This window comes from Tachysurus fulvidraco, chromosome 10 (genome assembly GCF_022655615.1).
Source record: "Tachysurus fulvidraco isolate hzauxx_2018 chromosome 10, HZAU_PFXX_2.0, whole genome shotgun sequence".
Taxonomy (NCBI): domain Eukaryota; kingdom Metazoa; phylum Chordata; class Actinopteri; order Siluriformes; family Bagridae; genus Tachysurus; species Tachysurus fulvidraco.
In genome coordinates, this window is record NC_062527.1 from 3805971 (window position 1) to 3832536 (window position 26566).

At 40.0% G+C, this 26566-nt stretch overlaps 1 protein-coding gene across 10 annotated transcripts in view; it reads left to right on the forward strand.

Annotated features, from left to right (window-relative positions):
- Positions 1-26505, forward strand: part of phf21ab (PHD finger protein 21Ab) — a 26810-nt gene extending 305 nt beyond the window's left edge. Inside the window, exons 2-19 of one of the 10 annotated variants that reach the window (XM_027163972.2) lie at positions 4767-4807; positions 5177-5275; positions 6196-6228; positions 9681-9746; positions 11864-12031; positions 12832-13086; positions 13703-13795; positions 14877-15170; positions 15359-15463; positions 15564-15615; positions 15718-15771; positions 16299-16378; positions 17342-17402; positions 18344-18519; positions 19096-19251; positions 19689-19764; positions 20005-20108; positions 21385-26505. In XM_027163972.2, the coding sequence (XP_027019773.2) occupies positions 5219-5275; positions 6196-6228; positions 9681-9746; positions 11864-12031; positions 12832-13086; positions 13703-13795; positions 14877-15170; positions 15359-15463; positions 15564-15615; positions 15718-15771; positions 16299-16378; positions 17342-17402; positions 18344-18519; positions 19096-19251; positions 19689-19764; positions 20005-20108; positions 21385-22020 (2466 nt within the window). In that variant the 5' untranslated portion in view covers positions 4767-4807; positions 5177-5218 and the 3' untranslated portion in view covers positions 22021-26505. Of the gene's footprint in view, positions 1-4766; positions 4808-5176; positions 5276-6195; positions 6229-9680; positions 9747-11863; positions 12087-12831; positions 13087-13702; positions 13796-14876; positions 15171-15358; positions 15464-15563; positions 15616-15717; positions 15772-16298; positions 16379-17341; positions 17403-18184; positions 18208-18343; positions 18520-19095; positions 19252-19688; positions 19765-20004; positions 20109-21384 lie in introns of those variants that run through there. The other 9 variants (XM_027163974.2, XM_047819897.1, XM_027163978.2 and 6 more) reach the window with 9 other exon arrangements.
- The last annotated feature ends 61 nt before the right edge of the window (positions 26506-26566 follow it).

The following is a 26566-nucleotide window of genomic DNA, read 5'->3' on the forward strand; positions in this document are numbered from 1 at the left end:
GAGTGTGTAGACGCCTGCTTTTCGCTGCTTTCTCCTTATTCTAAGAGTTCGGTGTTATCCCCTGAGTGCAGAGCTTATTGGTGGAAACCAAAGGGGTTGAATTTAACTTCGTTTTCGAGCTCGGTGTAAATATCAAGAAGGGGGAAAAACATCTTGTTTATTCAAGCAAATTTGTTGCTGCGGTTATAAAACACGCGTCTCGCAGTTAGCCGCCGATACAGTTATTTACAGGCTAGTGCTAGCCTTGTTAGCTGTAGCTGTGTGTTAGTTAGCTTCTCATCTGGAGAGCGTTTGTTAGCACGATGCCACATCAGTGCGTCCGAGCTCCAGAGGCTTTCATTCGCTCTCGGTCTCTTCGGACAAAGTGTCTTTCTCCGTCTTTTTTGTTTGTTTGTTTTTTAGCCGGATCTACGTCAATAAAACCAGCTCGTGTAGTTTATCTATTCGTTCCTGATGACCCGGGACGAGTTGGTGACTTCTGAGTAAACGCAGTTAGGTGTAAAATGAGTGTTTATATTCGCGGAGTTGTGCTGCTGTTAGCTAGCTAGCTAGTAACCGAGTAACAGGACAGAGCAGATTGTTAAGAGGTTCAGCTAGCAAGAGCAGCACTTAGCCACCCCACAACTCACAAGGGAAACTTTATTTCGTCTTCTTTTATTACTGATGGCGAAACAATCCCTAAACGCTTAGTTTGAAGTCCAGGCCCGTGTTGGAATAAAGTGCACTTTTCTGTCTCAGCATCATCCTCAATCCATGGGAGCTGCTTTAGGCCCAATAAAACTTTAGCTGTTCCTGTGCACCTTGCTGGATCTCTCACACACACACACACACACACACACACACACACACGTTTCATGCAGCAAAACATCTGATCACTTGTCTGATGAGCACTTTTTTGTTGTTTCTACTTCAGTTAGCTAGGTGGTGTGTCGTCTTCCTGCCACCTTCTCTCTCTCTCTCTCTCTCTCTCTCTCTCTCTCTCTGTCTGCCCCCCCTCTCTGTCTCTCTCTCTCTCTCTCTCGGGGAAAATTCACAGGTAAACAGCAGAAAGATGAGTTCAGTCTCATATGGAGTTTTCATGATGCGTGATGGATTGTGTGGGGTTTGTTTTACTTTATAAATTTGATCAACGACATCCAGATTAAACCTAAGGCTTTTCTGGACTAATGTATTCACTTGTCTTATTGTTTCTCTGTGCATGTTTCTGAATAGTGTCCCTGTAGTTTGTTTATTAATCTCCTCATGTGACTCCTGTTGATGCAGTCAGACGCAATTCTAAGTTTTTGTTTGTATTAAGATACTTTCCATTTTGTTTAGATGTCCTGTAAAGCGCCTTTATGAGCGGTGTAACTGAGGTTGTACCTGTTGTCCCTCTCTTTCAGGGGTGTAAAGACTTTTTCACAGCGGTGGATTTTGACCAGCTGAATATCTGAGGGCTGGTTATTATAATATTTTACACAATATACACAACATACGCATGCAAAGTTGCTCCAAATGTCTGATCGCTCCGGTGAAACTGCTGGTTTAATATGACGGTTTCCATAACAAAAATATTACTGACAACAATTTGAGTGAAAATGTATTTACATGAATTTCAGAGTTTCACAGGATTCTCTTTGTCCTCGTTTTGCTTTAATGACCGTCTCCACAAGTTGGCACAAAACCTCATGATACTTTTTAGATCAAATCCATCAAAGTGTAATCTGAACACATGCTTTAATAAGAGATTAGACACAAGGGAATTAGGCATTAGGTACAAAGTGGTTAAAATGATCAATGTCACAGATTTGATTCCATTTAAATAGAAACCTACCAAGTGTACAGTTATTAAACATTTCTTTCTTTTGAAGTTTCTAAAACCATTTTGTTTATTTTTTTGGACAAAAATGTATTTTTTACAGCACGTGTATCAAATCCTTAAGGGCTTTAAAGATTTTGTGACGGTTTTAAACCAATCTTAGATTCATAAGTTCTCCAAGTTTAGTGGTTTCTAGCTCTTCTCACCGGTAATGTTGTTCTTTCTGTAGCCATTACTGAATAAACATTCTGTATATTAATTTAATTTATATTAATTGCTTTTTAGCTACCTGTGCTAATGCAATCTGCTGCCACCATCAGGTGAAAAGAACAATTGCAACATGTCCACTTGGCCACCAATCGTACTTTCTAACAGAGAAGCCAGCTAACATCTGCAAACAAGGCGCGTTTGTACCTGGGGCGCATTTGTTCACCCCTTATGTGTGTAAGGTGCACTGTTATGTACTGTTGTGCAGTTTATAACTTTAATGCTTTATGTGGCTTTGATTAAGTCCCTCCTGTGTTCATGACGCTCTTATTGCTAAGACTACAACTTAATTGTAGGTTTTTTTTGTTTGTTTGTTTCTTTTTTAAATCATGTTCTACACACCTTTCCAAGTTATTTGTAGAAGTGTCTGTAGAATAAAATAATTGACTATATCCACCTTTAACTTCACATTTGGAGGCATTAAGTGACACACATCAATCGTATTATCTGATATGCTACAATGAAGAGAGATGGCGTTTTGTTATCTTAAATGGGAAAACCAGTTTAATAACGGAACATAGTAAAGTGGATTGTTATAATCTGTGTATTGTAGCACTGAAGCTAAATCTTAGCTAACGCCATTTAGACATGAACTGGTAGTTATGCACTCGGTGTCTACTTTATAAGGAACACCTGCTCCTCCATGCCGTTATCTTATCAGCCAATCATGTGGCAGCAGAGCAATAAATATAATCCTACAGATGCAGGTCAGGAGCTTCAGATAATATTCACCTCAAACCTCAGAATGGGAAAAAAATGAGATCACTGTGACTTTAACTGTGGCATCGGTGTTGATGCCAGATGGGCTGGTTTGAGTATTTCAGAAACTGCTGATCTCCTGGGATTTTCACACACAACAGTCGCTAGAGTTTACACAGAGCGGTGCGCAGTATCATAAAAAACCCTAAGAGCTGAGGATCTGCAGGCTGAAACATCTTGTTGATAAGAGAGATTGGAGGAGAATGACCAAAGCTGTAGTAACTTAAATAATCACTCCTCAATCAAGCTCTTGACCTTGTACAAGCATGTTGAGTGGTTCTTCAGGTCCTGTTGTGTCCTAAATCATTTTAAAGCTTTTACCATGTAGAGTACTCATACAAGTACCAAATAGTGTACGTTGGTTTTTAAATAATAAATACATGATAGCTAAATAACCCGTCAGCACAGTGGAGCTGCTTTAACCTGAGTTATTTTTTTGTCTCAACATGTTCTGAATGTCCTTTGTTTGCTCTATTGTTTTGTCCACTTCTCTTCTTCATGGTCGTTGTTGTCGTCGCCGTCTTCTTCTTCTTCTTCTTCTTCTTCTTCTTCTTGACCAAGTTGGACTCAACTGTTGCTTGCACACTAGGATTTTTGTAGCATTTTCTTTTATGCCCCTTACTGATTTGTGCCAAAACAACATGAGAGAGAGCTTTAGACAGGAAGCTCCTTCATTAGATTATGTGTAGTAGCCTACTTGACATGTCTGCGACAGAAACCTCTTGTGTTTTAAATGATTTATTTATTTATTTTAAGCAATAGCCCAGACAACATTGTTTAGCCGAGCTCGAGACGAATGTTGGTACAGCCAAGCACCATGTTTGAACAAATAACCATAAAGCCATAACACAAGTGTTGGTCTGTGGTGGTGAGGTGTGAGATTGTTTGCTGTATCCCAGCTCTGTATTAATACAGTATTAATGGCCTGTGTGCAACTTCACTTTTCTCAAGAACTTCATTAAAATTGTACTATTGATGAACATCATCCGTAATACATTGGGTTTTATTTATTTATTTTCATACATCAGATGAACGACTCATTGGATTACTTTTGCCTTTTAAAAAGGAACAGGAACAATTCCTACTCTTAAAACAAAACGTATTAAAAACCATGAGTATGAACTAGTGACTTCAGCATTCTCCTGCTTCGTCTCACAATTCTTATAAATAAACTCAACTAATCTCGATATATATCTAAATCCAAGAGTGACCTAATTGCTAGTCTGCTGTTTCTTTTCTCAGTACATTTTTTATTTTTTTAAATTTCTTTAGTACAAGGCTGTAATTTTTCTTTATTGTACAATGTTTTAACTACCTTAGCCGGCTAGTAGAGCAAACAGTGTTCCCTAAATTCGACACAAGCTCACTGCTCGGTGGATGTTTGTGCATCTTCCGTTAGAAAGTCAGTTTTATTTTAATCATTATTTTAGATTAGAAATGCCTGAGGTTTTCATGAACTTAGGTAATCATTCACACGAACAGGGCTCTTTACATTTACGCTTTTTTATAAAATGTGGTTTAGTAAAGATTAAACGATTGGTAAATTTTTTTCATATGTCAGATTTTTGTATATGAGAGTGAGAAAGAGAACAGATTTCATGTGTTTTCATATTACTGTGTTTGTGCCGTAAATACGTCAGGACCAGCACTGAAGTTACCAACACTTTTTCTGGTTGCAAATTGTGTAAAGCCACAGTATCAATAAATCTGGCATTTGCAGAAGTTCTACAATTAAGCCTTGACATTAAGGTCATGGTTCATGTGAGCAAATAAAAATATTAGAGTTACTGTAACAGATTGGTTTATCCCCCTTGTAGTAAAACTACAGGCTTACAACACGCGCAACAGTAATGAGATGAGAGATGAGTGCTGTGCTGTCCCATAGGCTGAGTGTCTCTCTTTCACTGTGTAATTGTGTGTGTATGTGTGTGTGCACGCGCAGGGAGTTGGAGAGTGAGTGGATACCAGTCTCATTGCCAGCTGGTGAGTTCTGTAATAGCTTCAGTTATAATTGTTCTTTTGGCTCAGTGCCTCACACACCAAAATCAATGATAGTGAATGTCTGTAAGACTGCCTCTCACTCACACGTTGCTGCTGTGCTTAGCCAAAACCACGCATGCTGTACATCGCACACATCATTTTATATATATGTGTATATATAGCTGCAAATACTATTACTCTACATGTTATCCTTTTTTCTGTGTGTGTGGGGAAACACCTTGACTAACACACGTCAATGTTGTTAGTCTAACATCTCAGCTAGTCTCCATTTAAACCCTTCCTGAAAATGAGTGTCAGTTGTTTCCTGTATGAGACATGTTTGATTTCACTTAAATAAATAATATTTTACAGGCTAAATATTTTCTGGGACTGACTTGCTGGGGAACTGGACCAATGATGGAATTACAAACGTTGCAGGAGGCCCTAAAAGTGGAAATACAAGTCCATCAGGTAGGAAGCTGTTCATTATATTCATTTGATTTATCGTGTTTCGTATTGAAGAAGGTTTAAATCAGACCTTGTCTCTTGACCATTAATTGTCTTGTCGTGTTTCGAGTACACTCCAGACATGTGTTAATGACTCTAGCAGTGTGTGTTACTGTAAGGACCTGGAGGAACTGACTCGTCCTCACTAGGAGGCAGCTGATGCATATGGATTTAAATGTGGCATATTTTCTATAAGTCAGTAAATATTGAAGATACATGTGTGGATTTATTAGTGTGGAAAAAACACTTTCTTCTCCAAGCAGTATAATTGGGAACTGCATGTTCCAGCAAGTAAAGAATGAACATAGATGCCTCAGCAGGATAAATACAGTAGTTCGGGGACATGGCAGCACTATTGTTAGAGCGGGAACATTGTTGCCAAGTCTTGGGCTCCTAGCTTTAAAGGCTCAGTATTTGCATGCTCAAAGTGTACTCAACAAACTCTGGGTTAATGAGACATGGTGCACTCTCAGTGTGAAAGTACAGGGATGGAAGACTGCTACAGTGCAACCAGTTACAGATGCTTTATAGCAATTATACGGATTGTTGTGTGCATAAAGTACCAACACTTTGTATGACCTATAATTCTTTTTTTTCAAAACTCTTTAAATATTAAATTAGATGGAATCTTTCTAAATATATGTAGTTATGTTCTGTTTGTGTTTCATTCCTAAATCTACCCCTGTGAAAATCGCATGCTGTTATGATTTAGATGGCTGTCATGGTTTTTATTTTGTGTGGTACAGGTTATCATGATGCTGTACCAGAGTTGTCCTGCAGGTGCTGCTGATGCTCTGTGTTCAGGATTGTCACTGTCGCATTTTGATGATCAGTGTCGTATACAATTTGACAGTTTTCTTTTTTTTTTTCTTTTCTCCTTACAGAAACTTGTTGCACAAATGAAGCAGGACCCACAGGTAAATGAGTTCATAAAACAATTCTTCACCTACAGGCTACTTAATCTGTCAATATTAGAAGCTCTAGAATTAGAACTGTCATTAGAATTGTCATTGGAGGCAAATAAATCCAATTTGAGGTCAGAAACTCTGGTGTGTCACAGCTGCTGAAATGCGACTTGCCTTTTTGAATGTCTGGCAGCAGAAGAACCTGTAATGCCAGTAAACATGCCCCATAGTAGGCAGGTTGTTAAGGAGTGTTCAGGGAGCTGGTTATATCAGCCTGATAATATTTGTACTGTGTTAATCCTCTGATTGAATCCATATTCCTACAAAGTATTTGTTTATTTCAGAAAGAAACAGTACAACCACTTTACAACGATGTTTTAAAGACAGCTAACCACTTGCTAGCCACTTAAAGGCAGGGTCTCCGTTGTTTGAAAGCAAAGTTTTTACATTCGAAATCACCAAAACAAACACGCCTCTAACCCAAATGGGTCCCACCCCTGCATTGATAGCTCCGCCCACACATACATACACAACCCAGGCAACTAATGGAAAGAAATGTGTCTTCATCATAGCTGAAGGGAAGAACAATACGATTGTAGATAAACAAACAAGCAAAAATGACACACAAGCATAATCATGCAAAGGACGGCATTTATTAGTCCTGTGAAACAAAGCAAAACCAACATTACTCGCCTATCGAGAAGGAAAAAAGCAACCTCGGCGTCCCATCGCAGGCCTTTCCGCTCCTTCAGTTCTCTCCAGCGCTGGAAAGCTGATCTATATATTAACACGTCCTACTTCTTACCTTATCGTAAGCCTTTCTTCTCTTTCTTTCTTTGTTTTTATCCTCCATGTCAATGTTAAAACCGCTGTTTGCTGATGTCACACATGCGCACTGAACACTCTCTCCGCCCATACTGACAAGACACGCCCCTTTCTGTTCATTGGCTACACGTTTGTTTTGTTTGGTGGCCCAACGCAGTTTTCTGAAGCATTTCTCAAACAATGGAGACCCCACCTTTAAAGAACAGTGGCATGAAAACAAGAATCTAGTGTGAAAACTAAATTAAGGTTTTTGAATGTTACATAATGTATTATTGTAAACGTTGAATTAAGCGACGTTCACATTTTCAACCCGGTTTACATGAACAGTAATGGAGATGGGCTACATGGCCAAAGGTTTGTGGACACCTAACCATGTGCTTGTTGATCACCTCGTTCCAAATGTATTCCCTTTTGCTGTTATGAGCTCTTTCCAGATGTTGGTGTGTAGTTCTGGGGGTTTGTGTTCATTCATTGTGAGGAGATCTGGGTTTCAGTTGTTGGTCCAGTACTTTCCTAAGGTGTTCAGTGGGGTTGAGTCAGAGTCGTGGCTCTGTGCAGGACACCCGAGTTCTTCCACTCCAACCGTAACACATAGTGTCTTCATGGAGCTCTGTGCTTTGTGCACAGGGGCATTTTCATGCTGGAACAGTGTTGAGCCTCTTAGTTCCAGACAGAGTTGGAAAAAGTACACACATCCTTTACTCAAGTAGAAGTACAGATACTCATTTTTTAAAAAGACTCCAGTAAAAGTAGTAGTAGTGACTACACTCTTTTACTCAAGTTAAAGTAAAGAAGTATGGGCTCTGACATGTACTTAAGTAAAAAGTTGCAGATACTACTACCTGTTTAGTGTCATGCTGGTAACTGGACGTCATGTTTTATTTATATATGTGTGTGTGTGTGTGTGTGTGTGTGTGTGTGTGTGTGTGTGTGTGTGTGTGTGTGTGTGTGTGTGAATATATAATTTTGGAGTGTGCTGATGGATATTTGTGTTCATCAGCCACAAGAGAGTTACGAAAGGCAGGCACTGATGTAGGTGAGGTAGGGTGGAGTCAGCGTTCACATTCATCCCAAAGGTGTTCATTAGGGATGAGATCAGAAAACAACCACATATAGCAGGAAAGGTCAGGTGACCCAATACTTTTGGAAATATAATGTCACCAAGGTCATATCCCAAACTGTAGGGAGATTCCAGCTCTGTCCTTGAAAACAACTCAAAATTATTGTGATGTTTTACAAATGACAAAATTAATGTTAATTAAATTAAGCACTTCGTGTTTTTTGGGTTGACACCAGGGGCGGTTCTAGGATTTCATCTTTAGGGGTGTTTAGCCCTCAGTGAGAATTTAAAACAAGAAGAGTTTTATATTATATATTATATGACAACTCTGGTAATAAGAATAGTGAAATTTCACTGCTTTTGATTGCCGTCTTTGCGTCTTTCCGCCGATTAACGTTATAGATAAAAGCCTCCAGCTCTGACTGAGCATGCACGCTGCGCGTACCTGTGCTTTTCTGTTCAAATAAAGCAGACAGCTGAAGATGCACTTTTGAAAGCAAAGTTAAAAAAATCGCTCTTGGATCAAACTGATAAATAATTTTCTTTCCCATCGACGACATGTCCTGCATTTTACCGTAATTTTTATTGTTTATTTATGAAAGTAAAAATTATCCTTATAGTTTTAGAGTGGCTGAGATTACAGACAGGGGGCTGAAGCCACCCTAATAACGGGCTAGAACCGCCCCTGGTTGACACAATTCGCAACGCATTCGCCAGGAATCCTTTTTGACGCCGATTATTTCAAACATTTCCCTCATATATGGCCATGTGTGTTCAGGAATGTCCTCGTTGTTAGTTATTTTAACATCGGTGACTCCCTCTGAATTAACATTAGCCATTCCTTTTGTATGCGTGCTGCTCATTGTTAGCTCCGCTATCCTTAGTCTATGTCTGATAGCCAGTAAATAATACAGTACACCAGTCACATGGGGAAAAGGCCGCACAGTGATAGGATGATAGGCTGGAAACAGCACTCAATGAGAAGAAATAATACTAAAAGTAACGAGTCCGTTTTGAAAATGTAAGAAGTAAAAAGTATAGATATTTGTGTAAAAATGTAATGAGTAAAAGTAAAAAGTTGTCTGAAAAATAAATAGTGGAGTAAAGTACTGATACCAGAAAAATGTACTTAAGTACAGTAACAAAGTTTTTTTACCCCGTTACTTCCCACCTCTGGTTCCAGAGAAGGGAAATTGTAATGCAATGGTGTGGTTCCAATTTTTTTAGAGAAGCTCCACATTTGGGTTTAATGGTAAGGTGCCCACATACTCTTGGCTTTGTTGTGTAAAACTGCAACCTTGATTTTTGTTTACAATCTAAACTCGGGCCACTTTTACTATTTTCAGTCTCTGTGTATATTAATGATTGTTCTGACTGTTATTTATTTATTTATTTTTTGATCCTTACTTCTGCTATCACTTCCCTTAACTGTCCCAAGGCTTATTCAAGGTTCATAATTACTGAAATAAAGTTAGTAAATCTGTTCAGAATTCTTTATTTGAGGACACGTGATGCCTTGTGTCTCATTTACCCCAACATTAACACCACACACGCTGGTTTTGCTTTGTTTTCCCTCTAGAATGCTGATCTGAAGAAGCAGCTTCATGAACTTCAGGCCAAGATCACTGCTCTGAGTGAAAAACAGGTACACAGGGCAGTTTGCTAAACTCCACAGATATTGTCTGTTACTGAGCGCTCATATAAAAGCGGTATTACTATCACTGGAGTACTCAGACGTGCTGTCTGAGAGTTTAATCACAGTGTTTTGTTGTAATTAGCACCGAACACGCTGAGACGATTGTGAGCTGAATCAGCTGTATAGTAAGAACACGGGTTCTCTGGAGGAAAACATGCATGTCCTTATGTGGACATTTTGTCCTCTGCTGCTGCTTTTTATATACCATGCAGTCTGTCTTAAGGTCCTTTGAATTAGCGAATAGGTTGAGTTCTAAAGGTGAATGGATAAATGCCCATTTTTTCAAAGAGTCTGTGGTTTCAGAGACAGGGACACGTTGACGTTTTAAATCGATAATCGTTGCAGACTAATAAACAATTTATAGCGCTGTTATATCTATTACAAATCCCATGCTTAATGAAAGTTCTGTAAATCAGTGCACCACTTGGAGATGCTCCATGTCCTCCTGTCAGCTAGCTTGCGTCTGTCACGGGTCATTTCAGGTCTGTCTCTTATGAATTTGTTATTGTAGCCATAACAGCCAGTATTTTGATCACCAACGGCAGCTAGTGGGCTGACCAACTAGCTGGATTGCACTTGGCTAAATTTAAAGTATCTCACAATTGTCAGATAAAATCACGTGAGTTAAAGTATCTTGCTTTGTCTTAGAGCAGCCTATCATGTTACAATATGACATTAGCACTCAAAACTAGTACAGGTAATGCTTAATTATATTTCTGGTTTATAAGTAATGCAAGTGTTTTTAGCTTTTGTCATGTAACCTCTGCTGTAGCTTGTAAAGTGTGTGTGTGTGTGTGAGTGTGCACTTTTAGCACATGAAAAATGTTGTGTGTGTATAGAAAATTCAGCCATACCCTATCATACTGTGGTGTTGTGAATGGGTTCACTTTCAAATCTTTTTGCTGGTTTCTGCTAAATTTGCTCTTCCTGTTTTCTTGGCCTATAACAAGTTGCATAAACATGCAAATGCCCCAAAAATGTCTTTTACCCCACATTACCGAGGTGTTGTGAAACCCAGTGTTGCAATGCAACAACTCACAGTGTATAGAATATACACAGAATATACACAGTGAAAACTATAGAATAGAATAGTAAGCTGTTTAAGTTTAAGGGTTTGTGTGACGTGACTTGGACGTGCATTATAAAGTCATCGTCCCTTTAAACTAGTGGTTTGTTTTTGTCTGTATTCTGATCAAGTAGATTTCGATTTTATCTGTAATTGTAATTTTTAGATAAAATTTGATGATGTATATAGTATCTAGATAAATGGCCTTAAACTGGGAGCAGTTACTCCTTTATGGTTAAACTGTGCATTGGTGTAGTGTGAGTGCAGTGTGCGTGGGTGTCGGGCAGTGTGCGTGGGTGTCGGGCAGTGTGCGTGGGTGTCGGGCAGTGTGCGTGGGTGTCGGGCAGTGTGCGTGGGTGTCGGGCAGTGTGCGTGGGTGTCGGGCAGTGTGCGTGGGTGTCGGGCAGTGTGCGTGGGTGTCGGGCAGTGTGCGTGGGTGTCGGGCAGTGTGCGTGGGTGTCTGTCTGTCGGGGGTGTGTGCGCGTGGGTGTCTGTCTGTCGGGGGTGTGTGTGCGTGGGTGTCTGTCTGTCGGGGGTGTGTGTGCGTGGGTGTCTGTCTGTCGGGGGGGTGTGCGTGGGTGTCTGTCTGTCGGGGGGGGTGTGCGTGGGTGTCTGTCTGTCCGGGGGGGTGTGCGTGGGTGTCTGCCTGTCTGTCTGTCTGTCTGTGTGTGCTCCCATGCTTTCGCTTTATTCCAGTCTTCTCAGAGGTGTGCTTTTTCTCCAGCAGTCTCTGAGGCAGTGTTGTGTGTGAGCTGAATTTTAATGTGCGTGTGTCTGGGTTGAACTCCTCTGGCATCCTTTGCTGAATAGGTCCCTCTGAAGGTGTGTGACTCTGCTTCACACCTGAAGGGTCTTTCAAAGTGACTGTCTCTCAGCCGAACACAAACTGGGGTTACAGTTCCTAAAACAACCCAGAGAATACTGGCAGTTTTATATGTTTGAATAAACTAATAGGGGATGCAGCATGGTACAAAGACAAGAAACGATGTCTCCATTCTAGAAAAAGGTGGTGGAACAGCTGAGAAAGGAGCTGTTGGTGAAGCAGGAGCCAGAGCTGAAGCTGCAGACGGTGCAGGCAGTGGCAGACGGCAAAGCCATGATACTCTCACCACCCTGTCTGCCTCAGCAGCAGCCCACGTTGCCTCCTCACAACAAAGCAGCTCCACAGGTAAAGCAGCACCTGCATCCTATGCTCATGAGTACTACAGTCCTGACCTTCTACTGTGAGTACCACAATTACAACTGAGCACCACCATCATTTGTGCTAATTATACTGCTGATACCAAAACACAAAAGAATTTCGAATTAAGTCTGATTGGTCAGAAGGTATTAATTAACTTTCCCTTTAGCACAGCCCTAGTAATAGTGTTTGCACAAATTAATATGTTAGTTCTTTGGTTTATAACTTTTTTATAGTAATAGCTTGGTGTAATAATATAGTAATATGGTGAAGCTTTCTGTAAGAAAAAAACATTTATTATTGGCATCTCCAGTAGCAGCGCTTAATGTTTTTCACACTTTGTATTGTCCAGTTTCTGTTAAAAAGACATGCATTTTGTTGTCTTAACTTTCAGAGAGAAGAGAGGTATGCGATTGACTATAGCTTCTATGATGTAGTAACAGGAACAGTAAAGAGCTACACAATGTTTTGTTCATAACATAACAGCTGTAAATGTTTGAAAATCATTGTGGCATAAGAGACTAAAGTTCTTAGAATGTGTGGTGTAGAAAAATATTCCTCTATGTGTTAGACCAGTATGTCATGTTATCTTTCTTACTTGATAATAAGATCTTATGGACTTAATCTTCAATAGCGCTACTTTCCATCTTGAATAATTTGCAGTTTGAGTTATGCTTTGTGTATGCAGTAAACAGCATGTGCCACTATATCCCTTCTGTGTCTAATATCAACCTATTGTTGTGATTCCTCTCCTCGTCCTTCCAATGTGTCTCAACTTTCCACTTTAGAAGACTCTGCAAGTCACACCGGTCATCACCACGAAGACTCTACCTCTGGTACTGAAAGCTGCCGCCTCCACCATGCCTGCATCCGTGACAGCGCCACGCCCCACTGTTGCCATGGTCACTGCCATCAGCAATACCCCCAGGCCTGCCTTGACCTCTGATTCTCGCAATGCACCAGTGAACCTTCAGATGTCCAGCAAATTGAGCAGTAAGGACACAGAGGCTGCGTCACGAGTCGTGCCGAAGAACGTTATCGTTGTGAGTGTAAAAAATCATTTTTCTTGTAATCCCTGTGCAAGCTCCTTGATAGAGTGAGGGCCTTATTTTTCATTTCTCAGAGTAAGAGTGCTAATCCTGCCACGGACCTTCCCTGTCACTCATTTAAACAAATTTTCTAGTAATGTTAGAACAATCGATAAAAGAAGCAGCAGACTTTTACTCTGAGAATCGGAACACCCTTCGCTCCTTTAGCTGATATACGCAAGCAAACTCAGTGACGTTAATTTCAGGTCAATTCAAATTTTTTGTTGTTTGGGGTTTCTTTTAAGTGTTTTCTATAACAGTTTGCATTATTTCCTTTAGCTATAAATTCTATCATGCATTATGTATAAAAAAGGATGTATAATATATTTACATGCAAGACTGCAATGACTTTTTGCTGATGTGCTCGGCTGTGGTGATTGCTCGTGTTCATCTGTGATTTAAAACCAAAAAAAAGAGACAATTTAATGGGGGAAAAAAGAATAGAAAAATTGCACATCGTAGTTAAGAGACTTAAAAAGTATTTCCTTTTATTGATATTTTCCCCAAACAACTAATAAAGTCAAATCTGCTCAGCATTTTGGTTGCAAATAAAGCACTGGTTTTGTCACAGGTGCAGGCCAGCACCACCTCGGCTCAGCCTATCAAAGTTCCCCAGTTTGTCCCTCCTCCTAGACTGACGCCTCGACCCACCTTTCTGCCACAGGTGCGTCTCTGTAAGATCCGCCCACCCCCTTCCCTGTCCCAGCGTGTGCAGTTCAACACTGATGCCACTAGAGGAACTCTTAACAACACACAATAGGTTTAGACTCGGAGTTTATACATATTTGAGAACCACAAAATGAAGACTTGACCCGGACACTTCAAACTGAACTCACGTACTTTAACACTACAAAACATGTGATATTTAATTAATGATGTTATCATACTGTAGGTGGTGTTTTATTACAGGTCATAAAGATGTGTACATGTTACGGGTAATTCCATAGGGGTAGATTTAGGCGTACACGGCTCACTGCGATAACTCTAACTGTCCTGTTTTCTAACCCAGCACTGGCTGCAGTCATGTTTCAGTTCCATTCACCTTACTGTTTTCTGCAGCTAGTGTATTTGCCAGTGTGTTGCAGTGTGTGTGTGTGTTCCCTTTAAGGATGTTTCTGTGGAAGCATTTCTAATGCTTTTCTTCTCTGCTTGTGTCGTTTGCACTCTGCCCTTCTCAGTGGGTTGTTTTTCTTTCTGTTTTTCTTTCAGCAAGTTCTATTATGCTTTGGCTGTCCCTGGATGTTTTTTTTTTTTTGTGACTAAAAACCTTGTAATGCTAATTGGGGCTCTGTGATGTTAATATTAGTGGAGTTTGCACCAAATTTAATGACCAGACAGTGGATGTAACCTGTTAAAAGTAATTTACACAGACTAATTTAAGAATTAAAGAAATTTCACCACCAGTGACTCGTGGGGACCAAAAAAAGCGTCATCATGGCTGAAACTCATGGACTTTATGCGCTGTCTGCTTCTGCCTGATACGAAATTTAACACACTTAAGGTTAAATCCTCAGGAAATGGTTAGCGTTTGTTCTGTCTGTTCGTGGAGATGGAGGATTTCTGCTCTTTCTCAGTATTGATTTACTTATCAGAGCCCTTTGGTTGGCCTTACCTGGGACTAACACATTAGCATGATGGTCGCTAAAGGCATGGGATCTTCTCAGACACGACCTATACCACAGAAATTCAGAATAGTGTGTGTGCACCACAACCCGCAGTCTAACTCGATCCTCTTTATTTCTCAGGTTCGCCCGAAACCTGCCACTCACAACAACGTGCCCATCGCCCCTGCACCTCCTCCTCCGATGATGGCTGCTCCACAATTGCTCCAGAGACCGGTCATGCTTACTACCAAGTTAACGTCAGCGCTACACACCTCGCCAAGCCACATCCACCAAGTGCGCATTGTTAACGGCCAGCCATGCGCCATCCCTAAAACCATCCCTTCTACAGGAACCAGCACAAGTCATGTGACGGGCATCGTAATCGGTGGCCCGATGCAGACGCTGCAGATCAGCAGCTTAAACGCAGACATAAAGGTCAGCGATGCATTTGTGGCTGCATATTAATAGCATATTTAACCACTGATGAGCAACATTAAACTCCCTTTTTTGTTATCCATCCAGTTTTAAGAGAACATTTAAGTGATATGTATGTAGCTTTGAAAGTGACAAAGTTAGTGTCATTTAAATTCCAACTCTTAACCTTTCCTATATCTCTCTGTCAGACTGTGAATTCTCAGGGGGCTTCAGAGCAGGTGCTCACAAGCTCCCCTTCTTCAGCGTCTCCTCCGGTATCTCCGCCTAAAGTTAAACGAGAGGAAAATCCACAGGTATTGTGATAATCTGACCTTTACTGATCAAGGATCTGTACCATTTTGTGCATCAGTTAGTTGTTACTACTTGCTTACATGTATGATTTCTTCTTGGTAGAAACTTGCATTCATGGTGTCTCTTGGGTTGGTCACACACGATCATTTAGAAGGTAAGTTTTATCTACGACAGGATTCCCCCCACCCCCACCCCACCACCAGCTTGTATTATTTTTACATAAGAATCTGGCAGTAATTGTACCTTTTTTTTACAGAAGCTTCCCTGATTGGTATTACAGGTTGTTTTGGGCTTGTTCCATCTGTTACAGGTGCTACCTGGTGATTTATGTCACACCAGATCTGAAGTCTGTTTTTTTCCCCTTCTTAAAAACCTTTTTCTTTCAAATTGTAGGTCATTTAAAAAAAGAAAAGGTCTCACATGAATAGAAGAACTGTAATTCTTACCTTGGATGTTCTTTTAAGCTTAAAAGAAAACAATTGATCTGCTGAAACTCATTTGGGGTTTTTTTATGTACATGATGATGATGATGATGATGGAAGACATCCAGTATTATGAGTAGGTGAATGATACGTGTCATTTTATTCCCCGGATACTTCCCTCTCTGCTGTTTTCATTGAGGGCCCATTAGAAGAGGAAAAAAGACCAAGTCTTTTAAAACAGAGTACAGTCCCACAGGCTGATTGAATTGGATTAGAGACATTTCCGTGAAACACAGATACTGTCCAATAGACATAAACGGATCAATCGGATACTTTCATTGGTACATTGTTTCCGGTGAAGTTAAATGTCGCCCCAAACACAAATCTATTTCTTTGACACCCTTTTGTGTTGCAGAGATTCAGAGCCGAAGGCAGGAACGGAAAAGGAGAACGACAGCCAATCCTGTGTACAGCGGAGCAGTATTTGAGCCAGAGGTATAGATACTGTTCTGTGTACACGTACATACACGTGCTGTATGAACTGGACCCACTGTTGGATTAACTCCTGCTTTGACAAAAGCATGATCCAAAAATCCAACATGGATGTTATAGCATAGTGGTTAAAGCATTGGAGAACTAATGTGAAGGTTGTGAGTTTGAGTCCCAGGCGAACTGGGCCCTTGAGCAAGGCACTTAACGCTCAATTGTTCAGTTATATTAAAAAAAAGGAAAGCTATAGTGACAAAAGTGTAACACACATTGCCTGTATTTCTTTATTAGGACATAAAGTCTGATTAGTGCTGATCATGCTGTAGTATATTTAAGTATCGTCATAAAATACATGAACCTGTTATGTTCCATTACATAAACACACAGTCACTGTCATGCTGGAACAGTTTTGTACCTCTTAGTTCCAGTTAAGAGAAATTTATAATATTACAGCATACAGAGACGATCTATTAATAGTTAGTTGTGGTGTTCTAATATTATGGCAACAGTTCAGGGAAGAAGGACATTCAGCTCACCACCAATCAATATGCCATGCCATATCTTCAGTCATTACACTGAGCTACCAGAAGGGGGAGACTGGTGCATGTAAAATAGGGATGTACAGTATGTAGTTTGGATTGATCGTATAAAATATACTAAATGGATGCAGACATACAATACAATTTATTCTGCTCTTATTTGTGTATTCATTTATTTAGGATGTTTTTTTGCCACAGTTGTTTATTGCTGTTGCATTGTGGGTTTTTTCTATTTGGCAGATATCTAGAAATATATGTACATTACTGTTTCAGTACTTTAACACCAGAATTGTAATCAAGTGAATTTGCCACACACCCAGAAGCATGCTGCATTTTGATCATTTTGCATTTGGCTTTATTTTTTGTGGCCATTTTGTGGTTTCATAAATATTTACTCTAATTGCTAAATTTGTCTTGTTGCACCTCCTAGAGGAAAAAGAGTGCCGTCACTTATCTGAACACTCCTCTCCATCAAGGAACAAGGAAGAGAGGTCAGTAACGCTCACTGAGGCTCACTGCATCACTTTTAGCTCTGAATAACTTTATATGAGACAGCTGTTTCTTGTCTTTGTGCTTACAGTGTATGTTGTATCATAGGTTGTCTGCCTCCCCTGCTTTTACATGCTTCTTAAAGTTTTACAGTGTTGACCACTCAAAATGAATGACCTCTAAGAGTCTAGGAATCCTCTTGGCACTGCTCTTTCTAGCTGTATCCTCTTTCCTGAGCTTGCAAAACCCTATCTTTCTTTCTTTCTTTCTTTCTTTCTTTTTAATTAGCCCACCACCAGACCTGAATAGAAACTAGCTAACTTGCTAAACTAGTGTATTCCTGGCAGATAAGAGCTAACATTGATTGTGCATTTGCCTTACCATTTTTCTGCAAGTCAACCCACTTAACTATAGTGGAAGGGATTTGGCTTGTCTTTCTGGAACAAAAAACACACATTTCATTTCTCATTAACTTTGGAGCAAACGATAAATCTTTTTCATTGGATAGAGCTGCATGATTTGATTCTTATCGATTTTGACAATGCTCAAAGGAGTGAATGGTTCTGTGTGTCTGGGCTCTTTTTCTGTGCTGCTCTCTTTGTCTTCCTCCTTCCTTCTTTCTGTTTCTTGTATCTATTTCTCTTGTATTCCATTGTACTCTCTCTCTCTGTCCAATCTAACCCCCTGCATGCAGTTGTTGTCTGGTGCACTAATTGCTTTCTGGACCTCCTTTCCTTTTTTCCTTCCTTCTCTGCTTTCTTTAATTCCTTCATTTTCATGCTAGCGAACGAGGACCCCCTTTCAAAGGTATGTTGTGACCAATGTATCATCTGTTTTATTTCACCTTTTGTTTTTTGTTGTTGTTTTTTTTGTTTCCCCCTCCTCCTCCATCTTTTTCTGTTCTTTTTTTTTTCCTTTTCTCGTCTGTCTCATTTTCGCCCAGGTCGCCCACCCAAATACAGCAGCAGTGCACCAGGGCCAGAGCTGGGCTGCCACCCCCTGCTCTCCCCATCCAGCAGTCACCCCGCCTCCCCAGCCGCCGAGCGGCCTGAACTCAGGGGCTTCCCCCTCCCTGTCCACCCCCACTCTCTCCCTCAGCCCAGCCCCAGCTCCGGGGATGTAAGTAACCACAGAGGTTACCCCACTTTTCACTCTGCTCTAGAGTACAGTAGTGTATACCACAGACTGCCCCACCGTACTTTTACACCTGCCCTGAACATTACGTACTGTAGTGGAGTGGAGTGGTGCACTGAGGAACATCCTCCACCTTGTTCCCCTCAGAGATACAAAAACAGACTGTCCTCCATGCACATTCTTAATCATATGTTTTTGTTATTTAGTCAAAAAGAAATTAGTTTTAATCTCCTTAATTATTAAAATGTCATGACTGCTTCTCAGATTTGTTTTCCCAGCTACTTTATCTGTTTCCTTTGTCTGTAAACCTTGTCTTTAATACACCTATTAATAGTCGTTAGGATCGTTTCCGACACCTGCTACACAGATTTGATCTGAATTTATTCAAAGATGATATTTATTCTGGATTTACATTAAATATTGGATTATAATTGAAACTATAGTTTTAGGAATAAGCAAACCTAGTAGTCAGATCTTTCCCTCCCCGCCCTGCCCTCTCCCCATTTGATTGGTCCGGCACAGAGGGGTGGTGGTACTGACCCGTGCCGTTCTTCCTGACAGGGAGACATCCATGAGGATTTCTGCACTGTGTGCAGACGTAGTGGCCAGTTGCTCATGTGCGACACATGCTCACGCGTCTACCACCTCGACTGCCTGGACCCGCCCCTCAAAAATATTCCTAAAGGCATGTGGATCTGTCCCAAATGTAAAGACCAGGTAAACTACATCACTTTGGCACGAAGATCCCCAATCTCGTTAATCTGACTGCATTGAATCCTGCTAACCTCAAAACTCTCAGGATCGAAACATATAACTACAGTAATATGTAATATTTGACCAAAAACCAGGGCGCTCTCTTATTGTTTCAATTACAGCAATCACAATTACATCCCCTAACCAAGACAACAAAAAAAAATAAGGCTGCTTATAAGTATTTGTAACTTTCCATTTGGTCTTATATCAATTGTCCTTTTATTTTACTCATCATATAAATGGAAGCTGGCATCCAGCACCCTCTCATTGAACTCCTTTCTTTGTTCATCACTACACCATTAGCAGTTGATCACTGGGAGAAGGGGGGTGGGGGTTGTTATTCTGGTGTCCCTAAATATCCCTCAGTGCTGTGCCACTGCTAACAACATATTTCATTTCAGATACTGAAAAAAGAGGAGGCCATTCCCTGGCCAGGGACCCTGGCGATAGTACATTCCTACATTGCGTATAAAGAAGGTAAAAACTCTTCATGTTGATAAGATTAAGATTCGAGATGCAACAAGTCAGTTTACAAATTCAGTCTACATTTTGTTTGGGTTTCTTACGAGAGAAGAGTGGAGTTGGATTATTTCTTTGCAAGCCCTCATTTTTGACTGTCGTGTTAACGCAACTGTCCTCCAGGTTTCTTCTCTCTCATCTGTTTAGCCAAGTAAGAAATTGTTCACATAAAAACCTCAGTTTGTTTCTGCTTGTCAGCAAAAGAAGAAGAAAAGCAGAAATTAATGAAGTGGAGTACTGAGCTCAAACTAGAGCGAGAGCAACTGGAACAAAAAGTCAAGCAGCTCAGCAACTCTATAACGGTAAGTATGCATAAATGGTAGACCAGGCATGGATTAGACCAGTTTAGGTATATTTTGGTGATGCAGGATTGGGCCTTGTTTATCATTCTGATTATTGATTTATTAGGCGCTTTTATCTACTGCATCTTACAAATGAAGTTTGTAATTTCGGGACTACTGAGCGCACCTGAATGTAAGCCTCACCCACTGAATTTAAAAAAAAATTATTATTTTGAACATAAATTGAACATATTTTGAACACATGTCTATAAGCTGCAGGTGCCTACAGGTACATTGAAACAAAGTAACTTTACACAGGCTTTAACGAAACATGGCTTGTAACAAAAAATTAAAAATTAGCAGTAAACAGTAACTAACTTAAACATTAATGTAATCAAATTAAATATAACATTAACATATAAATAAAACATTAATGTCCATTAATTGTGTGGAGAAAATTAACTGCATGTATCCATTCTTCCAACTTTACATTTACTTACTCATCTGCACCAAGCCAGTTGCTAAGACACACAAGGTCATTCACATTTTCAGATGACAAAGAAACTCTCTTCTTCTGTACAATATGACCAGCAAGAGAAAACAACCTTTCACAGGGTACGGATATTGCAGATGTGGCCAAGTACTTCTGTGCCAGAGGCCAGCCTCTGTCCTGATGAATACTAATCGGCCTGCAGTTTGTAGCTACCCACTTCGCACTTCAGCTTTGCAGTGGTTACAAATAGCTTTAGTTCTATGAACTCCACCGTGTGGAAGAGGTTTAAAATAAAAATGTCTATTTAAGATTTTGGTACCTTTTTCCATGTTTCTGTCCGCACCAGATATTTTTGTTTCGCGCTGTAGTTCTCTTAGGCACACAACAATTGCTTTCATTGGTTGAGACGTGTGATGACACTCATCCCAAGCAGCCAGTAGCCTACTGATAAACATCCCACCCCTCCTGTGACCCATGGTTTGTGTTGTATTCCGGTGTATTATTACAGTCTATCTATGTGTATTCGAACGCAGTGAGCAACGGACTTTCAAAATAAAAAGTATGTTAACGCGCGATAAATTAATTGTCGGCGTTGTTAATTAATTAATGCGTGAACGCGAAAAAAACGCGTTAACTTGCCCAGCCCTAGTCATAACATATTATAGTACTGATGCTCTGCTTCACGTGCCTTTCACATAAGCCTAAATGTGTCCTGTTCTCTCTCCAAGCCCATACACATCTGTCCAGTTTAGCCCCTCTTTATTAATAAATTCAGAAATAACACCATTTGCTTCTCTCTTTAAGAAATGCATGGAGACCAAGAACAGCATCCTGGCTCAGCAGAAGGAAATGCAGGCCTCACTGGAGAAAGTGAAACACTTGGTGCGCCTCATACACAGCTTTAACCTTTCTCAGACTATAGAGATTGGTGCAAACCAGGAGGACAACCCTGAAGACAAGACTGATGGCTGCCAAGAGCCCAAGGCTACAGTTCATTCATGCACCAAGCCATCAGCTTCTGAGCAGAACCCTGCCCAAGTTGCTGCGCAGGTCCCTGCTGCTGGTATGGTTCCCAAGGTGCAGGCTGAGCCTGAGGTGGGAGAGATGGCCGACTCGGCCGCCGCTGTCACTCCTGAGGCAGAGCCGAAAGAATCAGGAGTCACGCAGGCCAGTAACACGGCAGTCAGAGACGAAGCGAAGCCAACAGAAGTTACAGAGGTCAAAGAGAATGGCGGAACGGACTCTCAGTGCTCTGAAGAGGTGGGAGAGAGTCCTGAGACCATAACAAACTCTGAAAACACAACTCCCAATGCCAGCAACAGCGAAGATGAAGTCAAGATGGACGTCGAGGATCAGGACCATGGCAAGAACAGCAACAGTGGAAAAATCTCACAACAGCTTTTGCCAGTGGCTCTCAACAGCGTGGACATCTCCAAATGAGTCTTATCCCAGTTGGCTCAACTAAGTATACCTCTCCTTCTCCCAAACATTTAAAAACAACTTTTATTGCATCCAGCACCGGTGCACCAAGTTGCCAATCTATATATATTATACATATATATGTGCATTTTAACTACATTTTTTTCCAAGGTGTAAGTGTGAGAGACTGTCAACAGTGCTTCTGCATCCAAGGTGAATTAATCATGGTTCTCATCAACGAATACGCCCAACAAAATGTTGTAGAAAGGTGCTTATGACACAGTGTCATATCAATTAGCGGACTGTTTTAAAATGTAAAAGAAAACATGACCGAATTGAATTGCTATTGAAGGAGGAGGATAACTGAATATATTTCATCACACCAGTGTGTGCCTGCAACAGTTGCCCTTGAAACTCATGGGGATTGTTTTAAGTTGTCTTAGTTTCCTTTTCTCTGGGAAGAGGGTGGCAGGTCACACATGTCCAAAGACTGCATGCTCTGTCCACCCTCGTCGTGTCCCCCAGCAAGGACTGAGAGGACCCTTCCTAAACCAAAAGCTTCTTTTTCTGAGCTGGGGACAAATCGCATCAGTATTCGCCAGCGCAAGGAAGCGCCAAGGCTTCTGAAGTCACTGGCATTTGTTAGACTGAATCAGGACTATAAAATGCCGATCTCTCCATCCTGTTTTCATTTCATACGAGCTGCAGAACGTGAACGATATGGCTGAAAGGAAGTCCCATATCAAGTGCGCCTCAGACTGAACATCAGAAGATGACGTCTAGTGTGTTGTGGCAAGACAGAATACAACTGCGTCTCTTGATAACAGCATCTGACGAGTATAAGGACAAAGATGTTGTGGTGAAGTGAGTCTTTACTGCATCCGTGTGTGAAACCGTGTTGATGGGAGAAAGGTGTTCATGTCTGAGGAGTATTTTTGTCTTTTTGTTTATAGCAAAATGTATTCAGGTCTTCCTAGTCTTCACACAAAAATAAGTGCTTTTCTGTTTCCTAAAACAGTCATTTGCTATCCGAGGTGTTAAATTGGCATCGTTTATGCAAGGAGCTCTTTGTTGCAAGCAAAAGGGCATTGCATAATGAGTGTTTTATTTTTTATTATTCTAAACTGCCAAATGTTTGTTTTTTTCCCTCTAAATCCCAAATAGATGTTAACATATTTTATGTCTAGTAAAGAGTACATACATTTCCACTGCTTTCTTCCTTTCCCTGAATCCTCCTGAATAGTAACCATACATACATAACAATAATGCTTCACAATTTACTGTCTTAATCTTGAGGGTTTGATGTTGGAGCCAGATTTAGTAAAAAGACAAAGATGGAAAACCCTGGATTTAAAGCACAAGCTTATTCAAAACAACTAAAACAAAACACCCTGAAAGACTTAAAGCTTAAAACAGCTATTTAAAAGCTTATTTGTTAATTAACACCTGATGATATTTTTGTTGTTGTTCTAAGGATGTGTAATGAAGCCATGCTGCTTGCTCACCTGCAGGTGGAGGCATCTCCTATCAGACTTCATTTTGAGCCTTTCTTTCCACCTTCCCTAGACCGACACGTCTTGCCCTGTTACCTTTTCTACACCGACTCCGTCTTTCTCTTGCATTCATTTGTACGTTGCACTGGGGTTAGTCATGTCTTCATTCATGGTACTACACAGCTGGCACCTCAAACATGTTTACATCAACTCTTTCCAAATTTACATATCTTCATGTGTGCTACGTTGACGGATCATTAGTCTATTACTTAACGAAAAACTTTATTCATTATACCATGTAAATTATATTGCACAATTATTGCTGTTTGCATAGCAGAACAGGCCTCGTGATTTCAGACTGTTTCACTAAGATGTAACCAAACTAACATAGTGTAAGACAGACAAGGTTTTTCTTTTCCGTCGGAAGCATGCTGCAGTTCCTTTTGCATGACTGTGAGACACAAATCAGCTCCATGCGTTCCATTACACTTCTGTTCCTCAGCTAGGACTAGCAAACGTGATGACGACTCGACATATCTTTTGCTGTTTTTTATGGCCTTGTGAAACCCTTCACTGTCTAGTGCATCGTGAGAGTGAAAGGGTTTTTGTTGTTTTTTTTCTTAACGCCTCCATTCCTTTCTGTACAGGTGCCCTAGAGTGCCTTTATTCCATTCTCTTCCGATATAGTTTCCGTGTTAGTTACAGTATATTACCACAGCTCTGCCGTTCACGTTCCTTAAAATAGAAGCACAGCCACAAGATGTGATTTCATTTATTTTTTTATTATTATTCTAATTGGTCAAGAGTAGGATTGGGTGTAATAATAACGTGGTGTTAATTGTGTGATCGTCTGTTTCTCTCTCACTGCCTGTGGTTGACAGATGTTTCACACTCTCCCTTTTAAAACAGAAGCTTAAAGTGATAATGTTCAGGTTAAGGAGTTGCCTTAAAAGGGTTTTTAAAGTTTAAGGGTTTTTTTAACACCCATAACAATAGTGTATTAATCATAGTAATTGCACAAGTTAAAAAAAATCTATTGTGGCAAAATTAGTGCTTTTTTTTAGTGGTAAAATCTGACTTGAGTATGATCTTTACTTATTTTTATTGGCTTAAGTCATTTTGTGGGGATGATAACACGCAAGTAGGGACCTTTTTATTTTATGCACTTTCAGCAGTGATACCATTAGTATTAAAGGTACACCAAGGAATATTTTTGGTCAGTTGGTTAGTATGCTGTATAAGAGTAGGACTTAATCTCTCAAGTTTTCCCACTTCTCACATCTTCATATTCCATATTTTCTACTGCTATGTAGTGTAGAGCCTCTGTGTTGAGGTTCAGTGAGTGTTTTTATTTTTGTTTGTTTTCAAATACCTGGGACTGTTTATCATCTGATTATTAAGAACTTAATACAGCAAATTCTGTTTCTGTTCCAGATGAAGATTATCAGGTATTCAAATTCAGCTTAGGCTTTTGGCAACTTAGGAACGATCAAAGAACACCGGCAAGCTCACAGCAAACCCACAGAAATGCCACCATTCCGTTCGATAGCAAACGGCACTTAATTATGCAAACATTTTATTTATTTGTTGTTTTTTTTTGTTCTGTTTCTTATAGAAATCTTTTGGTGTCTCTTTTAAATATGCATTTAGCTTTGAATTTAAGTTGTAGGACTTTTATGCAGAACTATTTTGTTACTTTTCATTTACCGTTGCTGACAGCGAGATTTAAAACAAAGCAGAACAAAGTAAGCGATACACGCGTGCTGAGCGTCTCATAAAACGCTGTGTTTATTGATGAACAAATAGACTTCTGCTTGTGGCATTTCTGGGATCTCTGGCACACGATTAAGTCAAACACTGTAAGGGTTACATGCAGGAGTAATCAAAATGCCTCCGACCTTGTCATTTGTACTAACGTGGAGTATTTCATCTCATCTCATGATCGGTGGACTATATACTTTTTTAATGACTTTCATGTACCATGCTGAATTATAGGTTTCTGGGGGTTTTTGTTTTTGTGAGGGGGGAGATGGTGAGTGAAGAAAATGTCTTACTGGCCTGAGTAGTGTAACAGACCCAAGTTCACGTTCTGTAATCAGAATACCCAAAGAGACTGCAAATGTGCATTTTGTTACAAGGAAGCCTTTTATGTCATGAATACATATCACGTCTTTTCTGTCTGACAGCTTACAGCATTACATTGTTCATTTTTGTAGACATTTGGATCGCATTAGTCATTCTTCTGTGCACTGTAATATTCTAGGGTTTACAATATGAGAGATTTAATGCATACATAGGAACATTTTAATTACGGATTCATTCCAGCTGTACATCTCATTAACCTGCTAGATTTTGGATCCTCCATATTCACATGTTTGTTTTTTATTCTCAGTCATGAATGTGGCCTTCTAGTATTGTTGATGCATTTCATTATACAGTAACTTCCCTGGTATTGTTCACCTCCTGTGTGTGTGTGTGTGTGTGTGTGTGTGTGTGTGTGTGTGTGTGTGTGTGTGTGGATGACTGAGCATACATGTGTGTCTTTTACCTCATCTGCAGTCAACTCTTAAATTGGAGTACTTTTGTTTACGCGTGCAAAAAAAAAAGAAAAGAAAAAAAATCTTCCACTAAAGAAACACAAGATGCATTGTAGCGATTTGAGTAATTACGAAACGTTCACCCGGTGTGCTGAACTTTGTGTAAATTGTTTATTACACAATATAAATATTTGTAAAATTGTTTGTATTTTTCATAATGGTTTTAAAAAGGAGTGTGTTTATTTTTATGAATTCTTTCTGTTACAGAACTCTTGCTTTGTCTTTTTCGCCTGACATTGTGAGTGAATTGGTTGGTTCTCTTACCTCTCTCATGTATTTGAGCCTGTGCTGAGTTGTTTGTATGCAGTGTTTAGAAATACTGTAGGGAACGTGAGACAAAATTGATATTAGGAGCAATTGATCAATTTGTATTTATTTATTTTATCATTTTGTTAATAAATTTACCAAGAAACTTGGTCTGCATATTTTGAGTGAACTTTAAAGGTTGTTTTTAATATTGTTGCTTTTTTATTTTTT